Genomic DNA, 13,394 nt, shown 5'->3' on the forward strand with positions numbered 1-13,394 from the left:
TCCCTATCGATGCGGAGCCGGAACAAACCATCTCACCTGCTTCTTCAAGCCTGCTGTCGATACCAAGACTTCTATCCACACGCCAAGCTCATCCGTACATTCCTCCTTCGATGCGCCAAGAATACCGCAGCGGGTACCATCGCACTCAAAGAAGGCGCATGAGTTTGTGCATCGCAAGCGCTCCGTCCAGCGACTGATATCTCCACCAACAAGCATGGTTCGCGACTCCACGGACATGTTTGCCGGCTACATTCCACCGGTGGAAGCGCCAAAGGAGAGCCCATTTGGCAATGAGCTTGCACAATTGGACGAAGTGGTCGAGGAGCTGAGCCTTGCTGTGAGAGATGCCGAAGCCGAAGAAGACCTTGCTTACATGAAAGCGAACGGACTGGCTGCTTTCAGTGCCGAGGACTACCTCAGCGAGATCCACAGCGCCATCTGCGAATGCTTCCGCGCCGAGGAAACAGTCTGGATATAGGCGGCTAGCTCTGCCCCCTCATGCTGGCGTTAGCAATCGAACCCTGTCGATCAGGAAATCGATAGGGTTGCAGATGCGATGAATCTCAAAGCTTGAACGACCATTTGACCGAGCTTGTCAGCCAACGCGGAGAACACATCATACGCAGACCGCCCGCATGCACGCTCTCTTCATGCCCATTTCTTGCACTGTCTGACTCCAAGTCTTTCCTTGCGTTTATATCTCAGGCAGATTCTTTCACGACTAGACTCACGACCCTTGGGCGGGTGTGCTTCTTGGAAGATCTGCCGTCCACTCATTTGAGAAGGGAACTTACGATTTTATGGTTGACTGAAAAGGGGATACATTCGGCGTTACGACCTGTCTATCCTTGACAGTACTGTGCTTTGGCAGGTCCTCGATTGTCGGACTCCTTTTCCCTTTTATATCTACTCTGAATATCATCTTGGTCGTTGCTTTTTGAGCTACATATCTCGTAGGATCTCTAGGCAGTTGTACATGGAATCGTTGGCTCGAAAAGCTGCACAAATCTTGACTGAGATCGTGACTTTTTCTCTCTCTCTCTCGCCCTCTTCCCTCACACGACAGACGAAACGTCGATCACAAGTAGCGTGATGATGTGTGATGATCGGTGCTTCGAAAAGGGCTCGGCCCGGAGAATGTGTGGCAGGCACGTGCGGCGTGTTTCCTTTCGTCACTTCTCGAAGTAAACAAAGACGCATCAGCTTTTTCTCTTTTGCAACTTTTGCGATCAGACGTCGGCCTGTCTCCCAACATACTTCCAACTTGCCATCTTCTCATTCCGTGCGATTACCGTACGCGCCGCGCCGCACTGCACCTTCACCGCTACCCGCCAGCCAACTCCTCTCAGGCAAGCTAATCGCGGACCTGCAACACGCTACACAACATCTTACGACTGTCAATCACACACGCCCACTACTGCACGCCTGACCCCTTTGGCACATCTCAACTGCGAACTTGATCGACATTGCGCCGGCGGGTGCGCGCGCAGACTCGACTGCGTGATCATTGCGTTCACGTCACAGCAGATCGCGCGAGGACTTGCAATACACCACGACAGAAGATAGCAGAAATGTCGGCAAATCTGGATATCGACTACACGCGGCGGAACAAGAAGGCACGATTGCTTACAGATGCGGAGAGGGACAAGCTGGATGAGTTCATTGATTCGATTCACTACTCTTCGCGGTGTGTCGTGCGATCTACTTGAATCACGATGGACGTCTTCACTAACGAAGCTTCCCCCATCTACAGGTACAGCGACGACCACTTCGAATACCGCCACGTCCAATTACCCAAACAGATGCTTAAAGCGATCCCCAAAGAGTACTTCGATGGCGCAAGAGGGACTTTGAAGCTGCTGTGGGAGGATGAGTGGAGAGGTCTTGGTATCACCCAGAGCTTGGGCTGGGAGCACTACGAGGTGCATGAACCGGAACCGCATATTCTGCTGTTCAAGTGAGTCTGCATGCTATCATGATTATCTTCCTGCATTGGTTGGCTAATCTTTGCTCGTTTGTTGTTGCAGGAGACCGATCAATTTCCAAGCCCAGCAGCAGTGATTGTGTGTGAGCGAGCGAGCGCATCTGCTCAAGATGGCTACCATATTACTGAACCCAATCGAACCAGCGCCGCCCTCCCTGCACACCCGGATTTGCAGCTGCAGACATCTGCAGCTCTACTATTGTCGCGGAATTCTGCGAGGAAACTTAGCTGCTTTGGCGACTTGCGACCGCGCTGCAATGGAGAAAGGCCAAACGTGCTTCGCGCTTCATTTGTGCATTTCTCAGGCGCCTTTGACGAAATCATGCATTTACGGACGGACGGACGGGTCGAGGAGGGTTTGGCGTTTATTACAACAAGAGGAGAGGAGAGCGGTGTGAAGCATGGACATGGCAGCCAGCCAGCGATCAATGGAAGTCTATTAAGGGACATTATTGTGTAGATATACACCACACCACACCACACCATTAATGATTGCGCATCCAAAGTCCATCACCATCATCATGGAACGAACCCAAAGAATCTGACTCTTGACTCTAAAAACACGCGACACGAGTCAGACGACGACCACGACGACCACCACGACGCGTCCCGTCTCGCTAGCACGACAACAACAACAAACACAAAAACAACCTTGTTTTTTTTTTCCTTTCCCGCACTCCATTCTAAGTTCTGGCTTTCCTTGTATACATACATCTTGACTCGAGTCATGTATCTCGTGGCACCCTTGTTCAATTGAATGCAATTTTAAAATTTTTTCTTTCCTCGTTTAATTAGGTCGTTGCTAAATTTAAGTAAAAGTCTACCTGGGTTTAACTTACTACTACTATATTATTATTATTATAAAGCACTTCGGTCTTTATTAGAGTAGAAGAAGTAGGTAGGAGGGATTCTCTATTAGAATAAGTAACTAACTCTCGCGGACCTAATAAGAATAAAAGACAAAATTTCTGCTCCTATCGATTCTCTAGCTAAGAACTTTCTTATTAGTAGTAGTCTCGATCTCCGGAACTACAACTAGTTACCGGAGAAGCTCTAGTCTTGATGTCGTCTTCGTTCGAAGCCGGCAATTCCGCTCTCGTAGTATCGCCTAGCAATTCAGCAGGTTTCTGTGAGTCCGCAGTCGGGAGTTCTGCGACTACTACTGGAGGGTTATTCGCAGGGAGTTCGGCGGCTGCTGGACTACCTTCCAATTCCGCGGCTTTTTTACACATCGCTGTGGTGAGCTCTTGGTAGGAGTGTGGATCTTGATCATCGTCTTCCTCTTCGTCATCGTTGTCGTCGTCTGCTCCGCCTCGGAGTTTCATGGCCACGGCTGGCATGTCTGGGATGATAGAACTATCCATGTCGTCGATTAATTTGTCTTTGTACCGGGCAATGATGCCTTCGAGTGTCTCTGCGACTGTGTCGAATTTGTAACTCGCAGCGAGGTTGTGTCGAGGGATGAGTTTTTTTATGTCTTTGTGGATGTGCGAGGAATAGCCGCGGACACGATAGATTCGAGCGGCGGCTTGGACGTCTCGTTCTTGTGGCTGGCCGCTGTTTCGGAATGTGGCTTCTTTGAATGCGCGGATCAGGACGAGGATGAGGTCGGCGGCCATTGTGAGGAAGAGTCGACATGTCGCTGGTACGACGAGAGGGAGTGAGATGGCGCCCGTCACGAGCCAGGCTGGAATGCCGCCGGCGAAGCCACTGCCTATGTATTCGAACAGGTTTATGGCTTCTGCGATGGATACTAATGGATCGATGCCGGTGTACGTCCAGACGTTCTTCTTCAAGGCGGTGATGGCGTTGTCGGCGGAAACTCCAGGTAAGCCGAAACAGTTTATGATCGCTTTGCAAACTTTGGTCGCAGCATTCTTCCGATGTATCGTCGAACCCGCGAGCGAGAAGGAGACTCCGCTGGCCGTTCGGACGACCGCTTTATAGCGGCGCATAACTTCACACATTGCCATGTCAATTTTGAGATCGATGCGCGTGACTTGGGCTCGGATGTAGAGCAGGCGTACTTTGTCGACGTCAAAGCAATGTGACGTTGTCTTGCTCAGGAATGCGATCGATTCTTCGTCATCTGTGAAGGAGCTCGTTAGCATTGGCCACAATTCTACAACTGCAGAGAGTAAGATATTTATCCTTACCTTGGCTCACTCCCACGATAGCGTCCAGTCTACCACCCGGAACGGATTGCATTTCTTTTCGCACAGATTCTAGCCTTTCTTGCAGCTTGTCTGCCGCATACTGATCGCATAAGTCTTCATCAAAGGGCTGCTTGTTCTTCTTCAACTCCTTACGCTTCGCCGAAAACTCGATATCCAAGAAATCGTCTTTCTTGGTGGCTACAATCACGATGGGAACGTCGTTCGCATACTTGCTGACGGCCTGGAATAGCTTCTCTGTCGCCGTCTGCAAGGTCCTGGCGCTGTTGATCTCAATGCAGAACCAGATGACATGCAAGCGGTCCTGGATGCCTTCTGTGGCTGACTTCTCCTTGAGAAACTCCTCGATGGCTATGAACTCGGCGTCTGCTCCGGCCTCAAAGCCGCCGGAATCATGCACGATTAGATCAGGTCTACCGTCAAACTTGATTTCCTGCTTGACATCATGGATGCCTCGCGTCCGATCAGAGCTTGTGGTGACTTCGACTCCAAAGGTCTTGTTGATCAACGTCGACTTGCCCACTCCGGTATTCCCACAGACCAACACTCTGATTGCACCCAATTCTCCCGACGCATCGGATTCTTCTTCTCCCCAGAATCCGAAATTGACATGGCCGTTCTTGATCCCGAGCATCTTCTCGCGCCATTCCTCGAGATGCTTCTGCAGCTTGGCCTCTTTGGTGTCCAGAGCCACATTTATGTGCTCGTCCAGTAAAAGATACACAGATGGGTGCACAATCGTACCTTGAGGCGCAAAGTCACAGTATCCGCGTAGATAGCCATTCGAGTCAAAAGGCGCCCGCTGCTTTTTCATCCTGATTGTGCCAGGCCTCATGTGAAGCTTAATTCCATACATATGTCGAGATTTCGCTTGATCATGCACGATGCGAAGGTCTTGAAGAGTGGTCACGAGGCCATTTGCCGCTGTGAACGAAGACTTGATGGTGTCTTCGCCGCTTCTTGACCTGGGAAATACCACTTCCAGAGGGCCTTCGATCAGGCCACCGATCTTCGTCGGCGTCTTTCCCTCGAAGTCGATCCATGTCCCGCACGCATTAGCTTCCAGAATCATCCACTGTAGAGGATAGAGCCCAAGGCCTGCCTTCTCTGAAACGCCGCCCATATCACCATGACTGCCGATGAACAAAGCCTGCACGAAGCTGCGGCCGAAATGCCGAAGCTCTGTGCCATAGAATTCAGGTGGGTGCACTTCTTCGGGTTGAAGTGCTCTCCGATCCTCGTGCAAAGCCAAGGCATGTCGAAAGTGCTTGATTGAGCTGTTGAAGGATATATCGAAATGACTGTCATCCACCGCTTTGATGGTGTCGAAAACTCCAAGAAATCGTATGTTTGGAGATGGGCGGAGCTCTTGTGTCGTGATCGTCGAGATTGAGGATACAGAATCAGCCTAGTCTCACGTCAGAAAGATATCGTTTTTAGCGCAAATTTCCAGATCTCACGCGCACATGTGCCAGCGAAAGGTTGCTTGTAGAGCTCAGTGAGGGATGACCCAAGTCCTTCAATAATTTCTTGTAGTTCCTGCCGAATTCTGGCGAGCCTGCTGAGATCAAAGCACCAAAGCGATGCAATAGTCCTGCGACAGCCCGGACGACGTATGCTCCGCGCGAGAATCCAAAGAATACAGCCTCGTCGTGTGGCCCTGACAGCTCACAGCACTTTTCATAGATGTTCCGTATCTGGTCTTGGTATGGGTTGCCCAGGACGCCAGCTTGTAATCGATCCTTCGAAAGCACATCGTCAGCGCCACCGATTCCGGCATAGTAAAGGGGCTCTTGATGGTAAGTAATGCCGGTATCTCGGTCCACGCATTTGCCGTTTTTGATGCTGGTGTATATTCGGTAGATGTTCGTGGGGATGCTATTGGCGTCGGGCTTATAACTCGCACCATCCACACAGATCACAAATCTTCTGGAGGTTATTGCTGGAACTGCTTCTGAAGGAGCAATGGATGGCAGCGGTGATGGAGCTGCAGACGGCAGTGATGGTTGGCTAACAACATAACTTCCGTTTTGGCCAGCATCACCCATCATACTGTGAAAATTTACCGAGGGTGTATCCAATGTCTCGGCTGTCAGATTGGAGGAGAGGGAGGCTGCTCGGCTCGACGCTATCGAGGAGCGCGGCGAGGACCCGACTTCTTTCTTTTCCATCTCGAAAAAGACCTGAGTGCCAGGTGGGAGCAGCTCCCTTTTGTTGATTCAGTCGATGGTTCAGCATTATTCCAGCTGATCCTGCCGATACTGCGCAATCTGGCAATGATGCAGGAAGGATTCTCGCGAGCGAGGCGGAGGAAGTTTCGCAGGCGCTCAGCTCATGCACAAGGCCGGGGTCTAACGACTATGATAGCAAGGATCTACGCCCCTTGCGGGCCGAAGGATTGTGAAAGTGCAGCTTATTAAGCCTTATTCGACAGGTCTCGCCGTATTTCATGTCGTGCGTCATGAGAAGCATAGCATACCGTGGGATATGTGGAAAGCTGTAGGTAGTTCAGAAAGAACTGCACTACGTGGCTGCCAAGCTGTGCTCAGATATTGAAAACTTTGAGTATCCGGTTCATCCATATTCTTCACAGCGATTGCTTCATCGCCCTGTTCGGAGTGTCATCTCAAGCCCGAGAAATTGTCATCCAATACAAGGTCTTCTGGAAGAACAAATTGGAAATCTGCTCTGCCATGCGTTCGGACAAGCTCGTATATATTCCTCGGATTACCACAAAGGCGAACAGGATCTCGTTACAGGTACCCGTATTCTAGAATACTGGCGCCTTGAGCGAATGCCAGATGGAGACCTTGACTAACGTGTTGGGCCCAGTGTATCTGTTCTGGTCTGGATCGTGCTGGACGCCCCAGCCAGTAGGGCACTGATGCGAATGCGAAGCGAAGGCGTATGAATGTGGCGTTTTGGTCTCATGCAAGGCGTGCCAGCCCTACATGTAGACACGCACCCTTCGTCGTACAGCCAAGGAGCTGGAGAAGGTAAGACACCAACAGCCAAGAGCTGAAGAAGGTAAGCCAGCGACATCCCAATACACTCATTCCTCCTCTTTATGGAGCGATATCGTGGTAATGGCGCATAGAATTCGAGACATTTGCGCATGGGTCGAAATTCCAACGTTCAAACATCGCTGCTTTGAGATATCGTATTCCGTCGCTTCGAATTTGCTCTGCACCCACGCTGTGAAATCATGAAACGTAAGATGATCCAAGAGACACCTGCTCACCAATCGAGTATCATTTCGACAAAAACTTTGCTCACGCGCAGAGTGATCTTATTAAAGAACATCGCAGCTGTTGATCTTGACCTCGCTCTTTGGTCGATCACCAGAATCAGTCGCGACAGCACCAAGCTTGTCAACAACATCCATGCCTTGAACGACCTCGCCGAAAACAGTGTGCTTGCCTGCAGAATTTATTAGCATAGACTTGGCACTAGCCATCTTCCACACTCCAGCACTTACCATTCAAATGTGGAGTCGGGCCCAAGGTAATGAAGAACTGACTGCCATTCGTGTTGGGTCCGGCATTGGCCATGGAGAGAGTGCCCTTCTTGGTATGCTTGAGAGAAGGCACAAACTCGTCCTCGAACTTCTCGCCATAGATCGATGTGCCTCCGCGACCAGTGCCAGTGGGATCACCGCCTTGAATCATGAAGCCTGAAATAATCCTGTGAAAGATGACGTTGTCATATTTGCCAGTCTTAGCCAAAGTGGCGAAGTTCTTGCAGGTCTTTAGACTATGTCAGTTTGGAGGTGCACAAGAAAGGAGTAGAATGATTGATCGTACTCGTGGAGTTTGGTCAGAGAACAACTTGATGGTGATATCGCCTAGCGTGGTGTGGAGGACAACGCTGTTAGCGCCTTCGACATGGTCGCCAGGGGCTATGGGCGCAGATTGTGCGGAAGAAGAGGCAGGGGTCGAACTGGTCGACTGGTCCTTGTGGCCGCCAAACAACTTCTTCAGCTTGTCCATTGTTCTTCGTCTGCGTGAATTGACTGCAGTATGGTTGCGAAAGAAACTTGTCAAGTGCTTGGTTGTAAGACGAGTTCTTGGTTGAAACACGAAAGACGTCACCTCCCAAATTACTGGCCAGGGCCAATTCAGGTACAGCAGGAACATCATTTCTCCGCGGCCCCAAAATGATCTATCTTTATCGTGGGTACAGAAGCAATTCAAAGACGTCTAACTCTTCTCGTGACACCGAGGAGCGCTTGTGGAGTGGAGTATTATTCGCGATATTGAAGAACATGGTCCTATCCTATCCTTGTTCCAGGCTCCGATGCGAATGAGCCGGATATCATCGACTTCAACTGGGTGAAGGTTACGCTTCTCGGACCAAGTTATGGCTCTTTGAATTCTTGGCCAGGACCAGCTGAGGCTTTCGCTAGCCTTTCGCAAGGTAACGGCACTCTTGCAGCTATTTTGAAACAAGTATGTGCATCCCTTGTGAATCATCCTGCGGTCAGGATTGCAAGCCAAGCCTCAATGATCAAGATGACCGACGAAGAACATCCTCACAATGTGATTTCAAGCGAGCCTTTGTCAAGCTCGTTTGACCCAAGCGATCCGTCAACGTCGTTTACCTCCGCTGCAAATTCTTGTGAGTATCTTGACTTTGCTGTGATGTGCGCAACCCGCTGACCACGTTGATATTAGACCAGAGGAGCATGATTCCAGCAGGAGAACAGACAATGCGTTACTCTCAACATGATATTTTGACGAAGCAATAGCAGGTGCCGCACAATGTCGTGCCGTGGATTGGTGACCAATGGGCCACGATCTTCCTGAATCTGCCCAACTGGCCGATTATTTTCGATTGGCGCTCAGCGACAAGCTCGGAGTTTACTTGAACGTCACCGCCAAACCGGTGATTTTCAGCAGCAATATCGTTGATGGCGTAACAGGCCTACCGTCTGCCAAGTTGATGCACAGCCGCTTCCAAGTTCAAGAGATGTGGCCTGTTGATCACCGATGGCGAAGGTCATACGGCGGCGGCTGAGTTCCAGACTAGAGGACTGCCTTGACACTTCGAAGCATTGCTTGCCCGCCAGGAGACCGTTCTTCGGAGGTGATGGCCCAAATAGTGAAAAGATAGATGTCGATAAGTTGAGCTTGGAGGATAGAGTGCTATTCGGAACTGTGGACTTGACCTTGTAGACGGCAGATGACTACAAGCATCGCAACAGCGCCTTCGCATCATCTTATCGCAGATCGCTTTCCAATATATGTCTTTTTGATCCAGCCTAATCATGATTCTGCTCTGCGCAACCATCTGCAATTCATGTAAATGCATGTCAAATGCGGCCCAGTGAGGTTCTTGAGCTCATCTTGGTCTCCAGGTGAATCATGGACTGAAGGCTGCTCAAGCACGATGATGCACATGTTGTTGATTGATGGATGAGCGCAGGGAGGGAAAGCAAAGGAGCATGTTGCGAGAGGAAAGAAACGCTCGGCCCCACTTCGTTCCGCAGAGCCGCACCTGCCAGCCCAGCCCACCTTGCTCTTGGCAGCGACGACATCAGGCAGGCATATACCAGAGACGACTATTGTTGCACTTTGATCCGTTCACACAACAACCTCTAGGTGTAGCATACCGCTACTGAGCCAGCACCATGCTTCTTCTCGACTATCAAAACGTCCTCATTGAGTCGCTGCTTAAAGATCGCTTCTCGCCAGAGTACGATCACTCCAATGCTCTGTCGCATAGCGGTACACTAACACCATAAAACCAGCTCCACCCCTTCCTCGATAGACCAAGTGGTCTCGGACTTTGACAATGTCACATTTCACATCTCCACCCCAAGCTCGAAGACCCAGATCCTCATCTCGATCGCCGTAAAATGCTGGCAAGAATTGGTGCAGTATGGCGCCCAGGCAGTGTTGGAGCGGGAATACGGTCCATATATCGTGCAACCGGAATCTGGATACGACTTCAGCGTTCAGGTCGATCTTGAAACCCTCCCAGCATCGCAAGAAGAGAAGGATGACCTGATAAAGCGGATAAGCTTGCTGAAACGTAACGCTATGGCTGCACCATTCGAACAAGCATTTGATGAGTACACGTCGCTAGCAGAGCAAGCAAGCCATTACACCAGCGAGACCGCACCTCAGGGCGTCAAGGAAGGTGGTGAGGTGCGGGCCATCCACTACCGGGACCAGGAAGCGATATATATCAAGGCCTCGCATGATCGCGTGACTGTCATCTTCAGCACAATCTTCTCGGACGAGACAGATCGGATATACGGCAAGGTGTTCCTGCAGGAGTTTGCAGACGCCAGAAGGAGAGCTATCCAGAACGCGCCTCAAGTCATGTTCCGAAACGATCCGCCGTTGGAGCTGCAAGGCATTCCCGGATTGCAGAGCGGGAAAGACAAGATTGGATACATCACGTTTGGTATGTAACTTGGAGCGATGCACTTCGGAAACATGTTTGCTGACAACTCTACAGTTCTATTCCCACGACACTTGACTCCCCAGAAGCGATTCGAAGTCATCTCTCACATCCAGACGTTCCGCGATTATTTCCACTACCACATCAAGGCCAGCAAAGCATACATCCACAGCCGTATGCGAAGACGGACGGCCGACTTCCTTCAAGGTGAGATTTAGCACACGCATTATTTGTTCATCCTGCTGACATCGCGACAGTGTTACGCAGAGCTAGACCTGAGACGGATGAGAAGGAGAGAAAGACAGCTAGCGGTCGTACCTTCAGGGTGCAAGGATGAGCTAAACCCAAAAATGATGAGACATATTGACTCCTAGAGCGCGCTTAAATGGTAGCTTGTGGAGTCAAGCTGAATCCCGTAGCGCAAGAATTGCAAAATGTGAACGATGTGAGTGTATTCCAGTTTCTCTCATGTGAAAGTCGGCAGCCGGCAAGATCCGAAAGCCGATGATTCCAATCATTTCAGAGCATCTTCGCAGAATCACCACCATACAGCTGGCTTTCTGGTCAAGCAGACATGCCATCCATCGCTGGCCAGTTCAACTACGAGCCAGACGCGCCGAGTGTGCCTGATGAGTGCTACTGCGAGGACTGCGCCAGGTTTCGCGAGCAGATTGTAGATGTCCGCGGTCTAGCGGACTACTACTATGGCGAAGACGCCGCCAAATCGCTATTCGACGCAGGGGTGTGCATCAAGGAAGCTTGGGCACGATATCAGTACCAAAATCCACATTTCCTTCTTCAGGAAGATGGAACCATCAACCAGAGGATCATAGTGCCACAATCCTATACTCGCGGGCCCAGGGAGGATGGCTCAGACGTGAGTACGAATCCTCGTATGTCGACAACAGCAGAGCTAATATATCTCATAGGTCCGCGAACATCGTCAATGTAGCGACAAGGAAGATAATTCCAGTAATTTCGAGGACGACGATGATAAGTTCATGGTCTGCGATCACTGTATGGCCCACGGTCTGCCGTGCAATGAGGCGTCCGTCTGCCATCAATGCCAACACTACAATCAGCCTTGCGTCCACCGATGGTGTCACCTGAGCCAGTCATCAAAGGCCGCCTGCGAGCGATACAGCTGCCGGTACGTTCACGAGGACAATATGAATACTCGCGCGGGTGACCCTTCGTGGGTTGTGCTTCCTGGAAAGTTGCCCAAATACCTCGGATGGGGTCGCATGCCGCGCGCATATTACAGCGATGACACTGCTGCCGGGAGCGCATGGCAGTGGTTCCTTGAAGAGAGGCAAAAGAACGCAAGGACAATGCTGGAAGAGGCGGTGAATGACGGCTACATTGGCACACGTCCGCCATGACAACCCCTCGGGCCTTGGGTCAAACCTTCAGCTGCTTCTGCGGACGCTGCCAGCAATATCGCGACCTACTTGCCATCCTACAGCCTATGCTCGATGATTCTCCAGCACCTGCTGCCGGATCTTTGACAGCGGCGAAGGGGCTCCTGTTCAAAGCCTGGAATGAATGGACAGCCAAAGAGGAACATCAGCTGGATCTTGTAAGCCCTGACGCGCCCAAGAGACCGAGGAGACAGAAACTTAAGGACCCCGATAAGCCTGTCTCAGACCTGAAGAGCGGCAAGAGACGCAGAATTGTACGTTACAAGTCGATCTCAATTGTGATAAGAAGCTAATGCGACCAGTCTCACCAGACTGTCGCTCCAATATGTATGCCCCTCGCAAAAACAGAATTGATCGCTGAGCCGATCACGATCGAGCTAATGTGTGATCACTGCTACGCTCACGGTCTGCCCTGCAATGACGTCCAAGCTTGCGATCAATGCCGACTGTTCAATCAGCCCTGCATTTATCGCTGGTGTCCCAACGGCGCAAAAGACAAGAACAAGTGCGACCGTCAATCGTGTTTTAGCATCCATAACGACAGCATTCAAAGCGACAATGGTCTCCCGAGAAGGGTCATCCTCAGTGGTGCCTTGCCACCACCTATGTGCAGCGGTCTCATTGCACCACGGCCATTTGAAAAAGTTGCCTTCAGTATCGACTGGACCAGGTGGAACTCACAAATCGATGCACGACATACAGATATAATTGAGAACAGCCGTGGCTGGGACGGCATGAGAGGTCGAAAGGCGACCGAGTACACCTGCTCCTGCAAAAACGAAACGATACCGTGGAGCATCCCAGAGTTGACCGGACCGCCTTGTGCTGAGTGCGGCTCGAAGAGCAATTACTACAGGTATGTACAGCGCCTCAGCATCACTCTGAGCAACAAGGATTTCGTGACTGACAGCATTATCATCGCCCCCTGCAATCACAGAACTTGCTACAAGTGCGCCGTTCGACACCGGATCGTTGGAGATAGCATCAACTGCTTGGTCTGCTCAGTGCCAGCAATGTTCCTCATCTTTACCGACGGCGAGCTTGCGTGAAGGAACGGTGGACGTTATTGACGGGTCTCGATGGTTCTTGTCAGGCAGCAGCAGGAGAAAGGCTGCGATTGAACACCGCGCTCACAATCATTCGGACATCTGCTTTCCTTTCCGCTGAGCCAAGCGTAGAAGTATTTGAACCAGAGCCAAGCCGTACTCGCCAATGCAATCAGTAATATCGGTGACTCCTCCCATGATGCTTTCTATCGGTCAAATTGCACTGAAGCCTTCTACTTGAATCTCTACCACAGCTTCTCGAGACCCACTATTGGAAGTGAAGTTGAGAAGTGGCTTGTTGACTGACTATGCTGCGCCGTTGCCCTCGTGACGCCCTCCATCAAATGCAGGCGGCAGCAGC

General features: G+C 51.0%; 7 protein-coding genes across 7 annotated transcripts in view; 5 read left to right on the plus strand and 2 right to left on the minus strand.

Annotated features, from left to right (window-relative positions):
- Window positions 1-1,024, plus strand: part of MYCFIDRAFT_212131 (uncharacterized protein) — a 2,016-nt gene extending 992 nt beyond the window's left edge. Inside the window, exon 2 of the mRNA XM_007931721.1 lies at window positions 18-1,024. Coding sequence (XP_007929912.1) covers window positions 18-478 — 461 coding nt within the window. The 3' untranslated portion in view covers window positions 479-1,024. The remainder of the gene's footprint in view (window positions 1-17) is intronic.
- A 547-nt stretch (window positions 1,025-1,571) lies between these two features.
- Window positions 1,572-2,061, plus strand: MYCFIDRAFT_190145 (uncharacterized protein; the record flags this gene model as incomplete). The annotated part of the gene is made up of 3 exons (XM_007931722.1): window positions 1,572-1,687; window positions 1,754-1,957; window positions 2,028-2,061. The coding sequence occupies 3 exons, from the start codon at window positions 1,572-1,574 to the stop codon at window positions 2,059-2,061; spliced, it is 354 nt and encodes a 117-aa protein (XP_007929913.1).
- A 962-nt stretch (window positions 2,062-3,023) lies between these two features.
- MYCFIDRAFT_79773 (uncharacterized protein) lies at window positions 3,024-6,209 on the minus strand (the record flags this gene model as incomplete). The annotated part of the gene is made up of 3 exons (XM_007931723.1): window positions 3,024-4,073; window positions 4,141-5,566; window positions 5,619-6,209. Coding segments are annotated over 3 exons (3,067 nt in total), but the record flags the coding sequence as incomplete, so codon positions are not given.
- Window positions 6,210-7,272: 1,063 nt separating this feature from the next.
- MYCFIDRAFT_212132 (uncharacterized protein) lies at window positions 7,273-8,190 on the minus strand. Its single transcript, XM_007931724.1, has 3 exons — window positions 7,962-8,190; window positions 7,637-7,904; window positions 7,273-7,578 (listed from the first exon to the last, which is right to left on the minus strand). The coding sequence occupies exons 1-3, from the start codon at window positions 8,145-8,147 to the stop codon at window positions 7,451-7,453; spliced, it is 582 nt and encodes a 193-aa protein (XP_007929915.1). The 5' UTR covers window positions 8,148-8,190; the 3' UTR covers window positions 7,273-7,450.
- Window positions 8,178-8,886, plus strand: MYCFIDRAFT_177769 (uncharacterized protein; the record flags this gene model as incomplete). Its single annotated transcript, XM_007931725.1, has 5 exons — window positions 8,178-8,201; window positions 8,243-8,393; window positions 8,449-8,743; window positions 8,781-8,795; window positions 8,832-8,886. 5 exons carry the CDS (start codon window positions 8,178-8,180, stop codon window positions 8,884-8,886), a joined length of 540 nt encoding a protein of 179 aa, XP_007929916.1.
- An 873-nt stretch (window positions 8,887-9,759) lies between these two features.
- MYCFIDRAFT_70735 (uncharacterized protein) lies at window positions 9,760-11,019 on the plus strand. Its single transcript, XM_007931608.1, has 4 exons — window positions 9,760-9,852; window positions 9,908-10,569; window positions 10,624-10,773; window positions 10,824-11,019. Exons 1-4 carry the CDS (start codon window positions 9,788-9,790, stop codon window positions 10,901-10,903), a joined length of 957 nt encoding a protein of 318 aa, XP_007929799.1. The 5' UTR covers window positions 9,760-9,787; the 3' UTR covers window positions 10,904-11,019.
- Window positions 11,020-11,140: 121 nt separating this feature from the next.
- Window positions 11,141-13,036, plus strand: MYCFIDRAFT_79768 (uncharacterized protein; the record flags this gene model as incomplete). The annotated part of the gene is made up of 5 exons (XM_007931726.1): window positions 11,141-11,443; window positions 11,496-11,937; window positions 12,054-12,241; window positions 12,299-12,843; window positions 12,925-13,036. 5 exons carry the CDS (start codon window positions 11,141-11,143, stop codon window positions 13,034-13,036), a joined length of 1,590 nt encoding a protein of 529 aa, XP_007929917.1.
- Window positions 13,037-13,394: the final 358 nt, after the last annotated feature.

This window comes from Pseudocercospora fijiensis (assembly GCF_000340215.1).
Source record: "Pseudocercospora fijiensis CIRAD86 unplaced genomic scaffold MYCFIscaffold_8, whole genome shotgun sequence".
Taxonomy (NCBI): Eukaryota; Fungi; Ascomycota; class Dothideomycetes; order Mycosphaerellales; family Mycosphaerellaceae; genus Pseudocercospora; species Pseudocercospora fijiensis.